The sequence below is a fragment of the Suillus fuscotomentosus genome (genome assembly GCF_016647785.1).
Source record: "Suillus fuscotomentosus strain FC203 chromosome Unknown F5891scaffold_51, whole genome shotgun sequence".
Classification (NCBI taxonomy): Eukaryota; Fungi; Basidiomycota; class Agaricomycetes; order Boletales; family Suillaceae; genus Suillus; species Suillus fuscotomentosus.
Window position 1 is genome coordinate 401,053 of NW_024539563.1, and position 16,031 is coordinate 417,083.

General features: G+C 46.4%; 2 protein-coding genes across 2 annotated transcripts; one reads left to right on the top strand and one right to left on the bottom strand.

The window, feature by feature from the left end:
* Nucleotides 1–6,504: 6,504 nt before the first annotated feature.
* Nucleotides 6,505–9,539, bottom strand: F5891DRAFT_1051902 (glycoside hydrolase family 79 protein). The gene is made up of 13 exons (XM_041362512.1): nt 9,100–9,539; nt 9,032–9,044; nt 8,814–8,979; nt 8,659–8,746; nt 8,505–8,611; nt 8,442–8,458; nt 8,245–8,390; nt 8,125–8,188; nt 7,764–8,079; nt 7,697–7,706; nt 7,334–7,634; nt 7,221–7,275; nt 6,505–7,169 (listed from the first exon to the last, which is right to left on the bottom strand). Exons 1-13 carry the CDS (start codon nt 9,404–9,406, stop codon nt 6,783–6,785), a joined length of 1,977 nt encoding a protein of 658 aa, XP_041222518.1. The 5' UTR covers nt 9,407–9,539; the 3' UTR covers nt 6,505–6,782.
* Nucleotides 9,540–13,581: 4,042 nt separating this feature from the next.
* F5891DRAFT_1192610 (uncharacterized protein) lies at nt 13,582–14,054 on the top strand (the record flags this gene model as incomplete). Its single annotated transcript, XM_041367622.1, has 4 exons — nt 13,582–13,623; nt 13,679–13,810; nt 13,865–13,981; nt 14,037–14,054. The coding sequence occupies 4 exons, from the start codon at nt 13,582–13,584 to the stop codon at nt 14,052–14,054; spliced, it is 309 nt and encodes a 102-aa protein (XP_041222519.1).
* Between the last annotated feature and the right edge of the window lie 1,977 nt (nt 14,055–16,031).

Below are 16,031 nucleotides of genomic sequence, written 5' to 3' on the forward strand. Positions count from 1 at the left end.
AGCTTTCAAGGACCTGGTTGGTTGCTAGATATTCTAGATAATATGAATTTCAGCTTGGTTCAAGTGCAGGTACTTCGTTCCAGTGACGCAACCTATAGGTTTGCCTAGACCTTTCACATCTTCTTCAAGTTAGAGACATCATATATTATATAAATACCACGACGAATCCTCCACAAATTTCTCCTCCCTACAGACCACTCGGCAAGCATTTCCCTACACAGTACTGCTAGTTGATACATGTACACGCTCCTTGAAAACAATCGAATTGATGCTAGTGTCTGCGTCAGAGTCTTCAATGAGTTTGGCGTGGTACTCTCGAACGCTAAGGATGAGGCGTGGTCCCAGCACAAACATCTGCACGACCGATAAAATTTGAAAAGCACCTCCGAGTGTCTGAGTGGTAATAGAATTTGAATACTATAGAAAAAATGAGCAGTAGTCAGTGATCACATGCAGATGTAAGCGAGAGGTCAGCGCACCGCGAGCTCTGGAGAGTGTCACAAGCTCAAGGCAAGAGACACAAAAAAAGCTAACATGTGCGGAACTTGAGCAGAAAACATAGCTACATAAACATTATAACGCTCACCTTGCAAAATAAAGCACGTGCGATTGTATGAGCACTCTGAAACAATCCCCGATGGTCGATCCTGTCGATGGGCTGAATCGTCGCAGCTCACGGAAGCGTTTCACAGCAACCCAAACTGAAAGGCACAGTGCGAGGACCTCCCAAATAGTGTAGAGCATCCAAACCATTGAAAACAGAAGCTGGACATCCCCTTCAACTCCATAACTGCACATATACACGCCAAAGAGTATCCACTCCTCTGGTGTTTGTCCAATGAACTGTGTTCTTCAAGTCAACAAGTGAAGCTTACCCTACAACGTACTTGAGGTCTATCACCGTGATTACTCCGCAGGCAATGTTAACAGCCAGAAAGATGATAACAAGGAAGATAAGCATCTTTCTAGATCCCTGATACATAGCATGTAAACGAGCGATCATGATAACTTGTGGCATCACGTTTCAGTCGAGTCAATATCACTGAGGTGTTGCAACTGGGTGACTCACTGCCCAACATGGCAGCTACGACCACATTTGTCCCATTCTGTGCATAGTCCGTAACATTGCCTGAAACGCTCAATTAGTGAACACCCTCGGACTAGGATCAAACACCCAGACTCACACCTATCGAGTCACCGTGTTGAGCCAAGTTAGTCAATAGTCAGAATCATACTCACCCCTGCATAGTACTATGAGTGTATTCATTGCATAGGAATGAGATGGTTGTGGAATACTCACTGCATCAGTCAGCCAAATCAATGGTGTACTTTCTGTGGGCCGCCGGTCAGAAAAAATCGAACGCAGTGCGTATGAGACATACGCAAAACGCTGATACTGAAGATACATTAGTACAGCACCAACTTGTTGGTCACAATAACATACACAGAATAGGGTATTCCAATGTAGCGCATCTAGAACATTTTTAAGTCAACCACGCCGCTATAGCACAGCATGAGGTACGAACAACCAAATACAGCACAGTCATTAGAGACCAGTGTTGGCTCTATCGCGAATCCATTATATTCTCCCGTTTTTCTCCTGATACGGGGCTTTTATCACACACCCAGATCAGTTCAATCTGTGAGACATTACTTAGCGAGTTTTTCGCTCCGGCGATAATATAGACCTACCTCTTGTCCAAGTGTTAGTGCTAGAGATCATGAGAATCTTGGTAGTTTTGGAACACTGTTCTGCTCACCCCAATCGTATATCACCACAACGCCAGCGGCAACTGTGAAACTGCAAGTCAGTATTAGATCCAGACATTTTGATGCGACGAACCGTTCCAATAGCTGAAAAATATAGCCGAATTGATTAACGGCCATAGAGTGGGATCGTTTGAGACTATAGTCATGTTTGAGGGATGGGTATGAGTGCAGAATGTATAACGATAGCGTTCGTGCTATATGTGCCACCGTTTAGCTGTTATATATATATATATCACTGAAATCTGGATGATAGGAATGGATATTTGATCACGCCTCAAGACCCTTGATTGGGTGAACAGCCTGAGTGCAAAATCCAGCAAAAAGCACGTGGAATCCCTTGATCGAATCAAAGTAAATTTTGATTTCCGAACCAGTGTTATGCATGCGACTACTGGAACATCAAGAAAGTTTTTCACTCATCAGTGATGTCGACAACACAACTTATTTCCGATGTGATTTTTGAGGTGTTTTTGCTGCAAGCTTGAAAAAATGAAGGAGTTCCTTTTGAATCATGTAGTCAGCAATCTAACACAGGTCAAAGCATGATGTGATCGAAACAAGCACAAGAACTTTCTTGGACTCACTGGCCAAGCCTGAGGCCTGAGGCGTAACAGCCCTCATAGAACAAGGGTCATTCTGCGCCATAGCACCTCGTGCACTTGGATCATTAGCTAGGCCATTATGATTATATCAAAAATGATGAACAAAGAGAAGGTGAGTATAGAATGAAGTCCGACAACACATTAATATGGTAAAGTTGCACGTGGGAGACAAGAAGGCGAAGTGAGTATTGCGGTGCAAAATAAAATGAAAGAGGAAGCCCTTCGATACCGAAAATAGAATTTGATTTGTGAACCATGCCACAACTTACTCGGACACCAGGAAAGTTCCACTACTTGATGTCGGCAACTTGTTTCTAACGCCATTGTTGATGTGTTTCGTATGCCTCCACTTCTGCATCCAGACCTATAATTGCTTTCTCTGACCCTCAAATTCAAAATCGTCGCTTGTATAGCCTGGTCAGCGGCTGCTGTATCATGATCATCATGGCAGTATCCACATGGCAAGATTCTCGCCTCCCCACGTCACTTATTAGTTCGGGAGAAGGCGAGAGTCATTAGTATACTGCGGAACCCTTGGGTTATCAACTACCTGAGTTCAAATGCGCTAATTCTACCTTCCATTCCCCTCCCTTTCGATTCGTTCAGAACAGATGACTGATGACACCACTGTTTTGCAGAAATTCTTGAGCCATGGTATTATCAACCATCTAGCTTTATACAACCATTTTTACTTGTACTCAGACTGCAATGATTTCGCGGGCTTATAGAATTCCTGGTCTATCGGTGGCCCTTAAAATGGAGTATTCAACCTGACGCTCGAAACTGATTGTTCAGATACGTTCAACATTCTACCTCACTCGTGAGTTCCAACAGAACATTGCAAGGACACACCCGACGCACAATCTGCAGTCGCACTGGCGGAACGCTACGATGGCGCGACTCCGATCAACGTATTTATGTATGCAATTTTAAAATATCGTGGTCAATGCCTAATCAATAATTTACAGGTGCACTCGAGGCCTTCTGGCTTCAAGCTCTGATTCTCTAATTTTCCACTCGCCGCTCGGCATCCCGTCTCCTTGCTATGCTCATTGTGTGATAGAGGCCTAAAGTCAAGCCATGACTCAGAATTCGCGTGATGCATTCCTTTTCCTTCTCCATAGTCTAGATGGATGAAAACGCATCTGAGCACCAGCATGTTATCCCATATAGGGTCCATGCTTCTCATCATTTGTGTGCTCAGATAGCGCAGCTCCGTAAATCAGTTGCCTGGGCATCAAAGACCGAGTTGGTTGCTAGACGTTCTGGATTGACAAGAGATGGGTTTATCTACATAAACCTTGTCTTAAATATACTTTGAAATACCGTAACTTAAACAAATACAACAGATCCTCAACCAAAATTCTCCTGCATGCAGAACGCTCGGCGAGCATTTCCCTACACAGTACTGCTAGTTGGTATGTGTACACGCTCCTGGAAGACAATCGAATTTATGCTAGTTTCTGCGTCGGATTGGGCTACGAGTTTGGCATGATATTCTCGAACACTAAGGATGAGGCGTGGTCCCAACACAAACAACTGCACACGGAAGACAATTTCACGAACACCATTGAGGATCCGAGCTCCCATAGAATATGAATTCTACAGAAATGGTGAGTGGTATTACAAGCAGCTGTCAACGACAGGTCAGCACACCTCGAACTCTGGAGGGAGATTAACAAACTGGATGCACGAGGCACAGACAAAGCTGGTATGCGTGGAACTTCAGCAGAGAAGATAACCGTATTCGCATTACAATCTCACCTTGCAAAATAAAGCACGTGAGATTTCATCAGCACTCTGAAACAGTCCCCGATGATCGATCCTGTTGATAGACCAAGTCGTCGCATGTCATGGAAGTGTTTCACAGCAATCCAGACCGAAAGACATAGTGCGAGGACCTCCCAAACATTGTAGAGCACCCACACCATTGAAGTCAGAAGCTGGGCGTCCCCCTCATACCAATAATCGTACATATATGTGCCAGAGAGTATCAACTCCTCTGGTGCTCAACTAATGAGCTGTATTCTTCAAGTCAACAAGTAAAGCTCACCCATTACAATGTACTTGAGTGCTGTTGCCATGAGTACTCCGCAGCCGATATTTATAGCTAGGAAGATCATAACAAGGAATTTGAGCATTATTCTAGATCCCTGATACATGGCATATAACCGAGCAATCATAATAACTTGCATCATGTCTCAGTCGAGTCAATATCACAGATGCATTGCAGCGGGAAACTCACCGCCCAACATGACAGCTACGACCGCATTTGTCCCAGATATTGCGTAAATCATGATATCACCTAAAACACTCAGTTAGCGATCATCCTCGTACTAGGATTAAACACTCGGACTCACACCTATCGAGTCATTACTATGTTGAGCCAAGTTCAATGGTCAAAATCTCACTCACCCCTGCAAATGAATGTGTCCATTATTCATTGGATGAGAATGAGATCAGTTTAGGAATACTCATTGCATCTGTTATCGAGACCAATGGCATATGCACTGAGTGCCGCCAGTCAGGGGAATCTGATATGGTGCGTATGAGACATACTTAATAGGACGTTGGCACTGATCATGAGAAATAGGTCATTAGCACAGTACCAACTTTTTGGCTTGAAAAACATACACAGAATATGGTATTCCAAGATAGCGTATCTAGAATATCGAGGAATCAGCACAACTTGCCAACCACGCTATAGTATGACTCGAGGTACGAACAACCAGGTACAACACAGTCATAAGAGACCAGCGTTGCCTCTGTCGCAAGTTCATTATATTATATTGTTTCTTATAGTATGAGACTGTCACTCACCCATATCAGTTCAATCTATGACAGCGTTCTTAGTGAGTTGGCTGCTCAGGCGATAACATCGACCTACCTCTTGTCCAAGTGTTAGTACTGGAAACATCATAAGAATATCAGCGGTTTTAGAATGGTGGCCTGCTCACCCCAATCGTATACCATCGCGAGATCTATGGCAACTGTGAAACCGCAAGTCGATGTTAGATCGAGACATCTTCAGCTGATAGAACAAACCTGTGAAATAGCTTAAGTAAATATTTGAATTGATTACCGGCCACCAGCTGGGATCATTCGAGACTAGGGCCATATTCGAGGAATAGGTCTGAGCGAGTGAGGGAGGAATGTTGGGGGTGATAACGATCTAGTGTTCGTGCTAGATACACTGCTGCGCTTGTATCGCCAAAATTAGCATGATGGCGATGGACATTGCCCGCCACCGAGGCGGAGTCAAGGCTCTTGATCGGTTGAAGTCAGTATTGTGATGCGATATCAAGCAAAAATGGAAGCACTCCTAGGTATCCATTGAATGAAAGTAGATTTTGGTTTCCAACCAGTATCAATCTACCGGTCAGAGAACATTCTACCACTGGATATGAACGTTGACGGGTATTGTTATGTGGAGCGCGCGGTCCCCGTTCACTCGCCCTCTCCAGCTGAGTAGAAAGGTCTCATTCACTGCCCTCCCTCCAATTTCTACCATCATTCTTCGCAGAGCTCCCTCAGTCCACGCCGGGAATCACTGCTGTTCAAGTTGTCCGTCCGAGTCTTGATTCCTGCATCGATCCGGTACTCAGTTTGCATCCCATAGAGGCTTGGCGTGGGCACAACAGAAAGGACATACAACGCATTGATCATAAAACACCATTCGCTCAGGCCATTGACGACGCACCACCTAGCGTCAGCACTGCAGCACCAGTACTGCCTCCTGAACACTGGCAACAGATCGTTCTTCGTCTCGATCTGCGGGACGTCTTGAAGCTGGTATTGGTTTCAAAGTTATACCGTGAAGGTACTAATCTCCGCCATGATCCCCATGGCCTCGTAGGCCTCGGTCATCACTTGGCCGCGGTTTCCAAAGAGATGCCAAAGAATCCGCACTGTATACTTATTAGTGCTTCTTTCTCTGCTGCGCGAGCCTCCGGCATTACTGCTACTGTGTTTGTCAGTCAGGATGCGACCCAAAAGAAGTTTGTGTACTTTCCGCTTGGTACTAAAAGCCTGACCCATTATGTACTAGGCTTACCTGGGGTTATATCACCGTTTCAGGCACGGCCCAGCCTGACGCCGCGGACGAATATCGCACTGGAAAATGGCTTTGAGCACCACATAGGATGCTCCACTGTGGTACATATCAGGAAGTATAGATCTGCAAGTCGGCCTCGTCGCAGCAACTTTTTAATACTAATGCTCTACGGTTCAATGTCCAAACCTACATATTTAATACACCGTTCTGTGGTAAAACGACAACTAAATACAAGCGTCCTCATCGTCATTGCAGTATGTAATATACAGTCCAAGAATTTTGACCGCATCGTGAACATCGTGATAGACACTTACGGTGGTGGTTTCACCAACAATTTTGACTCGTCAGCACGAAAATCATGACCAAAACCACGTGCACAGCATGCCGGTGCTCAGCAAGGCTGCACCGACAACAGAAACAATTGGAAGTGAAGTCCTCAGGCCAGCACCAATGCTCCCCTTACTCGTGCTTCCAAGCTTCCATGTGTCTCCCGACATCCCGTTCGAGGTGGCCAGCACACTCGGGTCCACCGTCGCTACTGTCTTCGTGACCATCGTGGTGGAGAATGTTTGGGTGGAGGGGTTGCCTGACTCTGTATATGCGGAGGAGGAGAGGAAGACGAGTGCGGCGCCAGGAGCGGGGACAGTCACTTGGCATGTATTGGATGACTGGTCGCAGTTAATCGTCTGCACGCTCTCTGTGCCTGTTAGGCGGCCATCAGACTGGAAGGTCCCGCCAAAGGTCTGAAAAGGACATCAGTGAAGAAAAAATAAATATTGGGTAACCGGACGCACCTGGCCTGCCCACGTAATGTTGGACTTCTCCGACACGGAAGGTGCCGCTAGATATCTAAGATAGAAGTTGATCAGCGGTAGCACCACTAATAACATGACTATAGAATACGTACTTGACTTGTATTTGTGCAGGCGTAGCGTTGTCTTGCCCAATCGCCGAGCCGCCGAGGGAAATCGTTGCTGTGTAAGCGCTCGCACCGCTCGGATCTGATACGTAATTGAGTAGTACGAGCCGCACGGGAGCACCATTCTCGTAGATTGCGTAGCCAGGGGTATACGTGTTGTTGGTGTTGGCCTGCAAATCAATGATTTGTGCGTTGCCAGAGGGTCCGAATGCTTCGGCGACGACCATTGTGCTGTAGAATATAGAGCCAATCGTCCATTGGTGGAATAATGACTGGTTCGTAGGAGGTGCTAAACAGAAATGTCAGTATGGCCTTCTCTCAGTTGCTTTAAATTGCCAAGGGAGAGCTCACGAGTGAAAGGCTGGACGTGGTGGGTGGCTCAGTGACATCTTCAAAGGGCTCAGGACACGTAACTCACATTGTAGTACACATCTTGACCACCAACGTGCATCATTGCACCTGAAAAGTTGCTATAAGCCATCTGAAGGCCATAATCGAGTGCCCATAGAGTGGCGCCAAAGGTATCACTGATCCCTGGCAAGCCACCACATGATGCTGTGTTTGTCTCCATCATAATGAAGGGCTTTCCAACCGATTGCGCATAGCTGGTGGAATTGAGATAAGGGGCGACGATATTGATGCCAGAGGCATGGGTGAGGAAGTTTTGAAAAACGTCTTGCGGGATGACAGGAGAACCGATGCCGTACAAAGCGTAACAGTTATCGGTTGGGTAACTTGAGAAACTTAGTAAACTGCATGAAAATCACAAAGGGGCTTACTGTTCAACGGCTAGTGCACCCAAGCTTGAAGAATAGGATCCAACGAGTCCGGTGTCCCAGACAGCTAATGATATTAGATTAGTTTTTGGTGCCAACCGCAAGAAAAAATTAGAACTGAACATTCTGGAGTCCATTGGCCTGTGATAGATGGAGCAACCAAGTTGTTTTTAACAGGAATATTATTATCGCTGTTGATGGCGTTAACTACCAATCCAAACTCGCCGAAGTAGTCAGAGGGTGAGTATGTGGAAGGTCGGACATCGTGTCTGATGAAACTGTCAGTATTTTAGATTACAGAACAAAACACGACCACGAACGCTGCATAAAGATCGGGCTGCGATGATGAGTAGCGATCGGTGTGAGATGCGGAGAGGACATACCTCGTTTCCGACTTGAAACCCGAGCAAATATCCGGGACCACTCAACACAGCTTCGCCAACTTCCGCGATGCCAAGTCGGAGGTTATTCGTGTCGTTAAAAGGTATGCCTACGCCGATGTCACTGGCGGTCTAAAATAGATTATATGGGCCTTACCGAGGAACCATTTTGTATTTACAAGGGCCGAGATGTTCGCCATCGTGTAAAAAACTTCGGCAGTGTAAAGAAGCGTTGGGGTGGCAGTCTGAAGTAATCAGAAAAAAATGATTGAACATGATGTCGCCAATAACGATCATGCACACTGCACGCACCACATCACCCGTAGTGCCACGTTCTTTTGTCATCATCACACCTCCAGGAAGACTATCCACGAGGACTGCAGTCTCTTGAGTATTACCTCCGACTCGAATGAGCACCTCGCCTGCCCGTTCGCGAAGGATGGCCATGAGGTTTAAAAAGGGAACCTGCAAGTATGTGCTATGACATGTGAGTTCATGTATGTGGACATGGCGGCCTCATCAGGACTTACGCATTTACACCGACTGCGACCATCTGTGATCAGTATATGACTTCTGGATAGGACATGATTGAACTAACAAATTTGGTTGATGACAGTGAATTCGATAGAAAAACCCATGAACGACCCTTTCTGGGGTATACTCAGACCCTGCACAGTTGCTGAAGAACTGGAGAGCTGGATTCCAAATTGTGTTGTGAGCCCTGAGGGGACGGGCGGGGGTGTTAGTACAGTAGGATCATAAGCTGCAGCGCCGGTATAATTTGCGGAAGATGCAGTGGTTGTTGAATCTGCTAATGGGACTTGGTGGTACACTGTAACGCTGGCATTGACGAGAGATGATAAGATGACAAAGACAAAAACATTGAGAGGGTGGAATAGTTGCATTAGTAGCCTGAGGGTGTATTGGAAAAGAATCAAAAAAGCAGTGGACGATGAAAACAAGGACTAACTAGCTACAAAGTGATGGAGAAGGTCGTGGCAAAGCAACGAGGCACATCTGGCTGAACCCCAATTTATTTACAATGGAATGTCTCTAAATTGGACTTCGGTACTTGCGCATGTGCATTGCACCACTGTTACTCGGCTACTACCCGAACTAAATCTGATTAGATGTTTCTACGCAGCAGCTGGCAGGGCGACCCGAATGAATTACTCAAGAGCTTCGGATTCGACGACAGTCAAAGAAATACAAACAGTGCGCGGAGGAGGTACTCGCAAGTATTGTCTAACCCTTCTACTACCCTTTTACTCGGTTCGACAGGTTTTTTAACGAAACCTTCAGTACTCGTTTTCCGGACTACTCAGCTTCTTGCACTGAAGAACGCTGATTTGTGCAGGATGGGCTGCAAGAACGTCGAAACCAGCAACGGTGTTAGCGACATTTAGGTTGAAACCCTGAAGATATCAATATTGATGTCAAGCCAAGTTCAGCGTGGCCGCCTCAAGCGCCCGCATGACGATGACGCCCCGTTTAGAACTTGTGGCGGTCCAGTGCGTGCCACATCGATCGAGTTCAGCTTCCAGCTTCTATGCCCATTCCTCAGGCCTCAAGTTCAAGCTTCAAGCCGAAGCTCACGGACTCAAACCAGTTCATCCCGCTTGCGACGCGCTTCTCTTGGCGAGCCATGCATGACACAACGTGCAAGTAGCATTAATGTGCGTACACTCAGGACGATCGAACGCTTGTGGTTCAGCGCTCAGCGTTCAACTACAGAATCTTGATGTACTCATTGCTGTGGTTGGAACAAATCTAGTACCTTCTGTCCTGCGTGGAATATGCCAGGGATCCAGGACCAGCGCTGCTTAATCCGTTACCCCCATTGGCCTCCAGTAGCAGCCACCTATGTCACCCATCTTGATCCTTAGACTGAACCGCGACGCAATGTAGGGTCTAGCGCGCAGGTTATTTTTTCCGACGACTTACTGCATGGAACATTATGCTGTGTTTCAAGTCTTTTGGGCAGACCAAAACGAAAAAAAGACAGCCCTTTCTGTCGTTGCACCGAGCTCGTGTATTCATGATAGCGGGACCTGTTATGCAAAACGCGATAACACTTTGTATTGTTCAATCGCTCTTTACCAAATGCCGAGTCCACCCAAACACAGCTGATGTCATTTTCCATGGAAATTTGCCGGCAACTGTCAAGTTGTACGTATGCAGCACGGGAATTGTATCAAGCCCTGGATTTCCTCATACGGCAATGACGACTATACTAGTCAGACCTAGTCAGGGATGGCTGTCCCAGGATCTGGTATATAATCTAATCTATCACATCGCTAGGAATCCCTCGGGCTTTCACCGTTCGACGACAAAGGTCGTTCCACTCGCTTTTACGACACTCCTCATCTTCCTGTCCCTATCTCAAGTCAGACTAACGGTCAAACAGAATCCGTTCACGAACCACATCCTTTCCCTACAAACATGAGTACATTCGCCTACCAAGCACACTTGGCCGCCCGTGTATGTCCCCCCGTATACCATGCTTGTCGTGTATTAACTTTTGGTATAGTCTTCAGGCGGACAGAAAAAGAAGTCTCATCACCACGACAGTTCTTCGCCAAAGCACATCGAAGAGCCTGTCTCACCAACCTACCATCCTCCTGTGCTGGCAAGAGCTCACGCTCACCAGTTCATTCAGAGTCAGAAGGGTGACTCGAGTGCTACTGCGCCCCGCGCAGCTGCGGATCCTCCTGTGTCTAATCATTTTGCTGGCCAGGGTGCTTACCGGGCCCGTGTCTTTGAACGAGTGAGTATTATGAGCTGATAAAGGAAACATCCCTTATTGAGACATCACGCGTCACCTCTAGTACGGGTTTTCCTAGGATCTGGCAGAGCACTGCAGAGTTCTCGAATATCGTTCGTGCACTTTGGCTGTGCCGTTGCGCATGAAGCACGTTTGTCAATGAGGCAGGCCTCCTATTACGAGGAGCTGGTCATCAACTTTTCGCCATTTGAGCCCTGGTGTGCCCATACGGTTTGGTGGATCCAAATTATCCAATGCTCTCTATTTTGTTTTGTTTTGTTTTGTCATGTTTGGAAGCGCATACGTCGATGTGCTTCGCCAATCGAATTGTGGTGTCTTGATACTCTTGTGTTGTATCCGGTGCCTTCCACTTTGTTATTTTTCTGCATACTACTCGTGTCTCGAAGCAGGTCTTAGGAGCTAGTCTTCATCCGTCGGGTATATTGATACGCTTCCGATGCTTTCCACTTTTGTTTAGTTTCTTCATGACCCGCTATTTGATCCTGTTTACGACTTTAACGACTTTACGATACAGTTTGATACTATGTATGCCGGTTATCATCTCACATGTACAAAATTGTCGATGGTGGTTTCAAAATGCCTGACTTTTGAAAAGGCTAAGAGCAAGTAGGCTAGGATTTGGGACAAACACCGGGCGCAGTGTATGTTCCCCAGTAAGTGAGTCAGAGCCAGATTGCCGCAAGCGACCGACTGAATGCACAGCCTATCTAGAATGACTATGCCTTTTGAGTGTGAGCGCTAATCAGAAGAGCTGGTTCTAGTGAAAAGGCTGCTGATGGCGTGATTTATTGAGTAACATAACAATCCCGGGGCCGGGACATACCGAAGCCCGTCGAAGAGAATGGGTGCAACGGGCTAGCACCTAATGGATATGATGGCCTCCTAATCCAGGTGTTGCGCTTTAATTTAGCCTAGATAAGTATGAGATGGAGTGGGAAGATAGAAAAGCGCTCGACGGCTGCCCGCTTGCCGCGTGCTGTTGCGCTCTACGGGGCATGGGGGAAATAGAAAAGGGCCCGGCGGCAAGCCTGATTCCGGGAAGACCGGAAAGAGTGTTGCCCGAGCGTCTTGAGCAAGAATGTCGCCTTTAGAAGCCAAGCTTGTGCACAGCCACGAGCGCCTGCAGCATATAGCGAACTTATCTTTTAGGATTAATTGTTTCCGAAGGATAAGGTTCTTCTGGAAAACAGACCGCGGCCTCCTCAATTAATGTTGCGGGAGATGATGGCACCCGAGACCGTTGTTTATGACATTGTCAGAATTGCAACATACGACGACGAGACTGCCTCGTACTTTGCAAAAAAAAATTATGTAAATCGGATCAAAAAAAATTCAATTCGACCATCAATACCACTCACTGGCGTGCACATGTCGTCCTGAATGTCCTGAATCCAACATCTGGATAACATGAAACCAAGCTAAGCGGAACGCTACCTGCAACTACCTACACAATTAAAGCAATATTGGTGGCGATAGAAGCACGCTGCAGTTGGCCCACTTGGAAGTGGTAAGATTAAAAAGTCACACGACGCGACGGCGTAAGTACATACTACTCTAGCTCTAGTAGACTGGTACTATTCACGGTGTACAGCAGTTCTACAGTGTACACAGCCTTTGAATCCGAAATCTCCTCGACATGCCCATCAGTTACTACATGCACAGCACTCCATTGCAATCCGCAGGTACGATTCCATAACCGACCTATTCCGGTCATCAATAGGTTAAATCGTTTGCTATGCATAGTACTTCTCTTGACGCATGGCCTATGCAGGCGAGTGGTACCAAACACGTCGGTACTGATCAAAAGTATATGTCTGGTGCAACCGCGAAGTCCACGTGAGTCGCTCTCCAACTAATCTCTAAACAAGGACTCTTGTCAGGCAACTATCCAGTCTTTGGCAACAGGCCAAGTCTTGATGCCGGTGTCCTTAATGGTCAAATCTATCCATATCGATTCTCAATTCGAAATGGGCAGATCTCACACACCCCACGTTTTTTCAGGCTGTCCTATTGTGGCAGCCAGCAGGCCGTTGGGCTTTTCTCTTAGTATGGTATGAGGGCGCCAATTTCATTCTTACCACTTTTATGTTGTTAGCTTCTATCGCCGATGTTTTGGTTCTTTGACAATCGTGTCTTGAGCGTCAACCGCCATGGCAAGCTGTCATAGCCGGGCTAAAGTACGACCGTCAAGGACATGCTGCAGGGTATATATACCACTGATGGCAAGTAGTACCAGCAGCACCAACTCAGCCCACTCTCAAAAGACGAACGTTACATTCTAAACGCTCAATCAACATGTCAACTTTCGGGACCCAGGCACGCAGGTGCGCTAATACTGTAAGTGACATCGCTTTGCAGAGTGGCCAGCACCTGATGAGCAACGTTCACGTAGAAGAGCTCCAAGCAGTCATCTTGCAGTTCTGACTCATCCTCGCACAAGCACGTCGCTGCTGCTGATACCGATGCCGAGCATCGAGGAACCATTCCTGTTATGAGCAAACTTCACATGCACATATTCGATCGCGTAAGTGCTTGTAGTAACAATTGGACTGTCGTTCGGTGTCTTATATAACTATAGTATGGGGAACCTAGCTCGACACTTCCTACGAAACACAAGAAACAGGACGTTGAACAACGATCGCACACGTTGCCCGTACCCATACAGTGTGCTGCGAATGCCCGAATTCACCTTCGAGTAAGTGACACATGCATCTAAGCAACGACACAGGATTGAGTTGACATTGTTGCAGAGTCAATCGACGAAGTGATATATGGAAACAAGAAAAAGCTTTCCTTGAGCTGCCCGACAAAATATCATCTTGCATCACGCTTCGTTGACCATATATATGTGGAAGTCTGACTCGTCTATGACTCGATACATCAACTTGATAACTATTAGTGTACTTTATATACAAATGTCCAGATTAGCGACCATACATGCCAGCTGGCACCGCATTTGCAAAATTCATGACCTCATGCAATAACATCACTCGTATTTTCACGCAACGAATATTCATTTGATCGATGTATGCATCATGATAATTAACACTTCATTTCTACTCGTCCGGAGCCACAGGAACAAACGTACCATCCTCCGTCGGCGTACATGGTTCCTAGGTGTAAGAGTACTAGTGGCGCTTCAACATATCCACATTTTCCAAGCCACTGCAAGACCAAACACCGTTCCTCGGAGTCCGACCTCCGCTCTCCTCCTAGTACCTGACGCGCCATTCGTGCCTTTCGAGCCACTCTTGTACAAAAACCAGGAATTGCCAAGGGAGCTAGGCATCCTTTGGGTCAGCCTGTAACGAGTCTAGATGCAGGTTAATTAGTTCCTAGAGTGCATCAAGAAGCAGGCCAAGACAGGAATCACAGCCAAGAAAGAGGAACCACTAGACGGGATATCCTCAAACGCGAACACCAATCTCGTGGATGCTGAGTGTCGAAATTTGGATCCAGACAGCTGATTGTTCGAGAGTCCCACGAATCATACAGGAATGTATGGGACTATTTTCTCATGAGCTCGTCGTCGTCCAGTATGTCGCCTGAATAGCCATTATGGAAATCTGGATGTCGAACTGACCCACCTTTTGGGTCGAAACAATGATCTTGGCAGTCTGAGGTGTAGATGCCGGTCGAAGGCATTAGTATGTGTTCGATTGCTCGTATCCGTATGCAACAGTCAGTTCGTTGAACAGCTTCGATCATACACATACTACGTTGGTGTTTATCAATGCGACTGCAAAACACAGTCCATCCTGCTAAGTACAACCGTAAGAGTTTGAAAGTGAAAGTGCCCAACGAGATAATCTAGACCGGACTCGGGCGAATGAGTGTGAGGGGAAGGATACTGGGTCGCAGGGAGTTAGAGCCACGGTAGGAACTCGAGCATCAGTGAACTGGAGGAAAGATGATAAGAGTATATATGACGATACATAGTACACAATCACAAACATCTGTATAATTCTGCTATCCATCATCACATAGTGATGTTTGACTTTATACAGGAAAGGACAATGCATAAATTTCCTACACCAGCGTTTGATCGGGAGAACACCTACATATCGCTGGAATTCTAACTCGAAAGTGATATGGAGTAAAATCAAAGGGTCGAACTGCATGAGACACTATCGGCACCTCAGAAGTGAATTCCATCGTGTCAAAGTCAGGCGTGAAGGCCTTAATCTTCCGGATGACTACAAGGTGTTTACCAAGTGCACAAGTTTAAATTAATATTCTCGCGCTAATTTTGACGCCCTCTTCTCCAAAAAGTTGATTTTCTTCGAGTATCGTGCAACGTCCCAAGCCAGACCAAAAAACTCGTGTTTTGCAGAGTACCACGAAGTGTTTACGAAGTGCAAACTGATGCCTTGTGCGAATTTTAACGCCACCTTCTTTAAATTGTTCATGTTTGTCTACTATATATCAATTGCGAATTTGTGCAAAGAAGTGCCACTTTCGTATCGCAGCCGGAATGTGTCCATCAAGCAAACATATACAACGTACAGCTTACTTCAAATTGTCACGCGAAATCGTATGAATACCCAACAACTAGCAGTTGTATTCATCTGCCACGCGTCTCGCAGCGGTCCAAGGTTTTGCGCAAATGCTGTGTAGTGCCGTGTAAGTGAATTCGGGACCCTGGTGACAGCCGCCCCCCATCCAATCACCAAGGTGTTAATGGGCGAAATCAAGTATTTATGACCGAAGTTGTGCTATTGTCTACAATAATTGGTATAGTTACT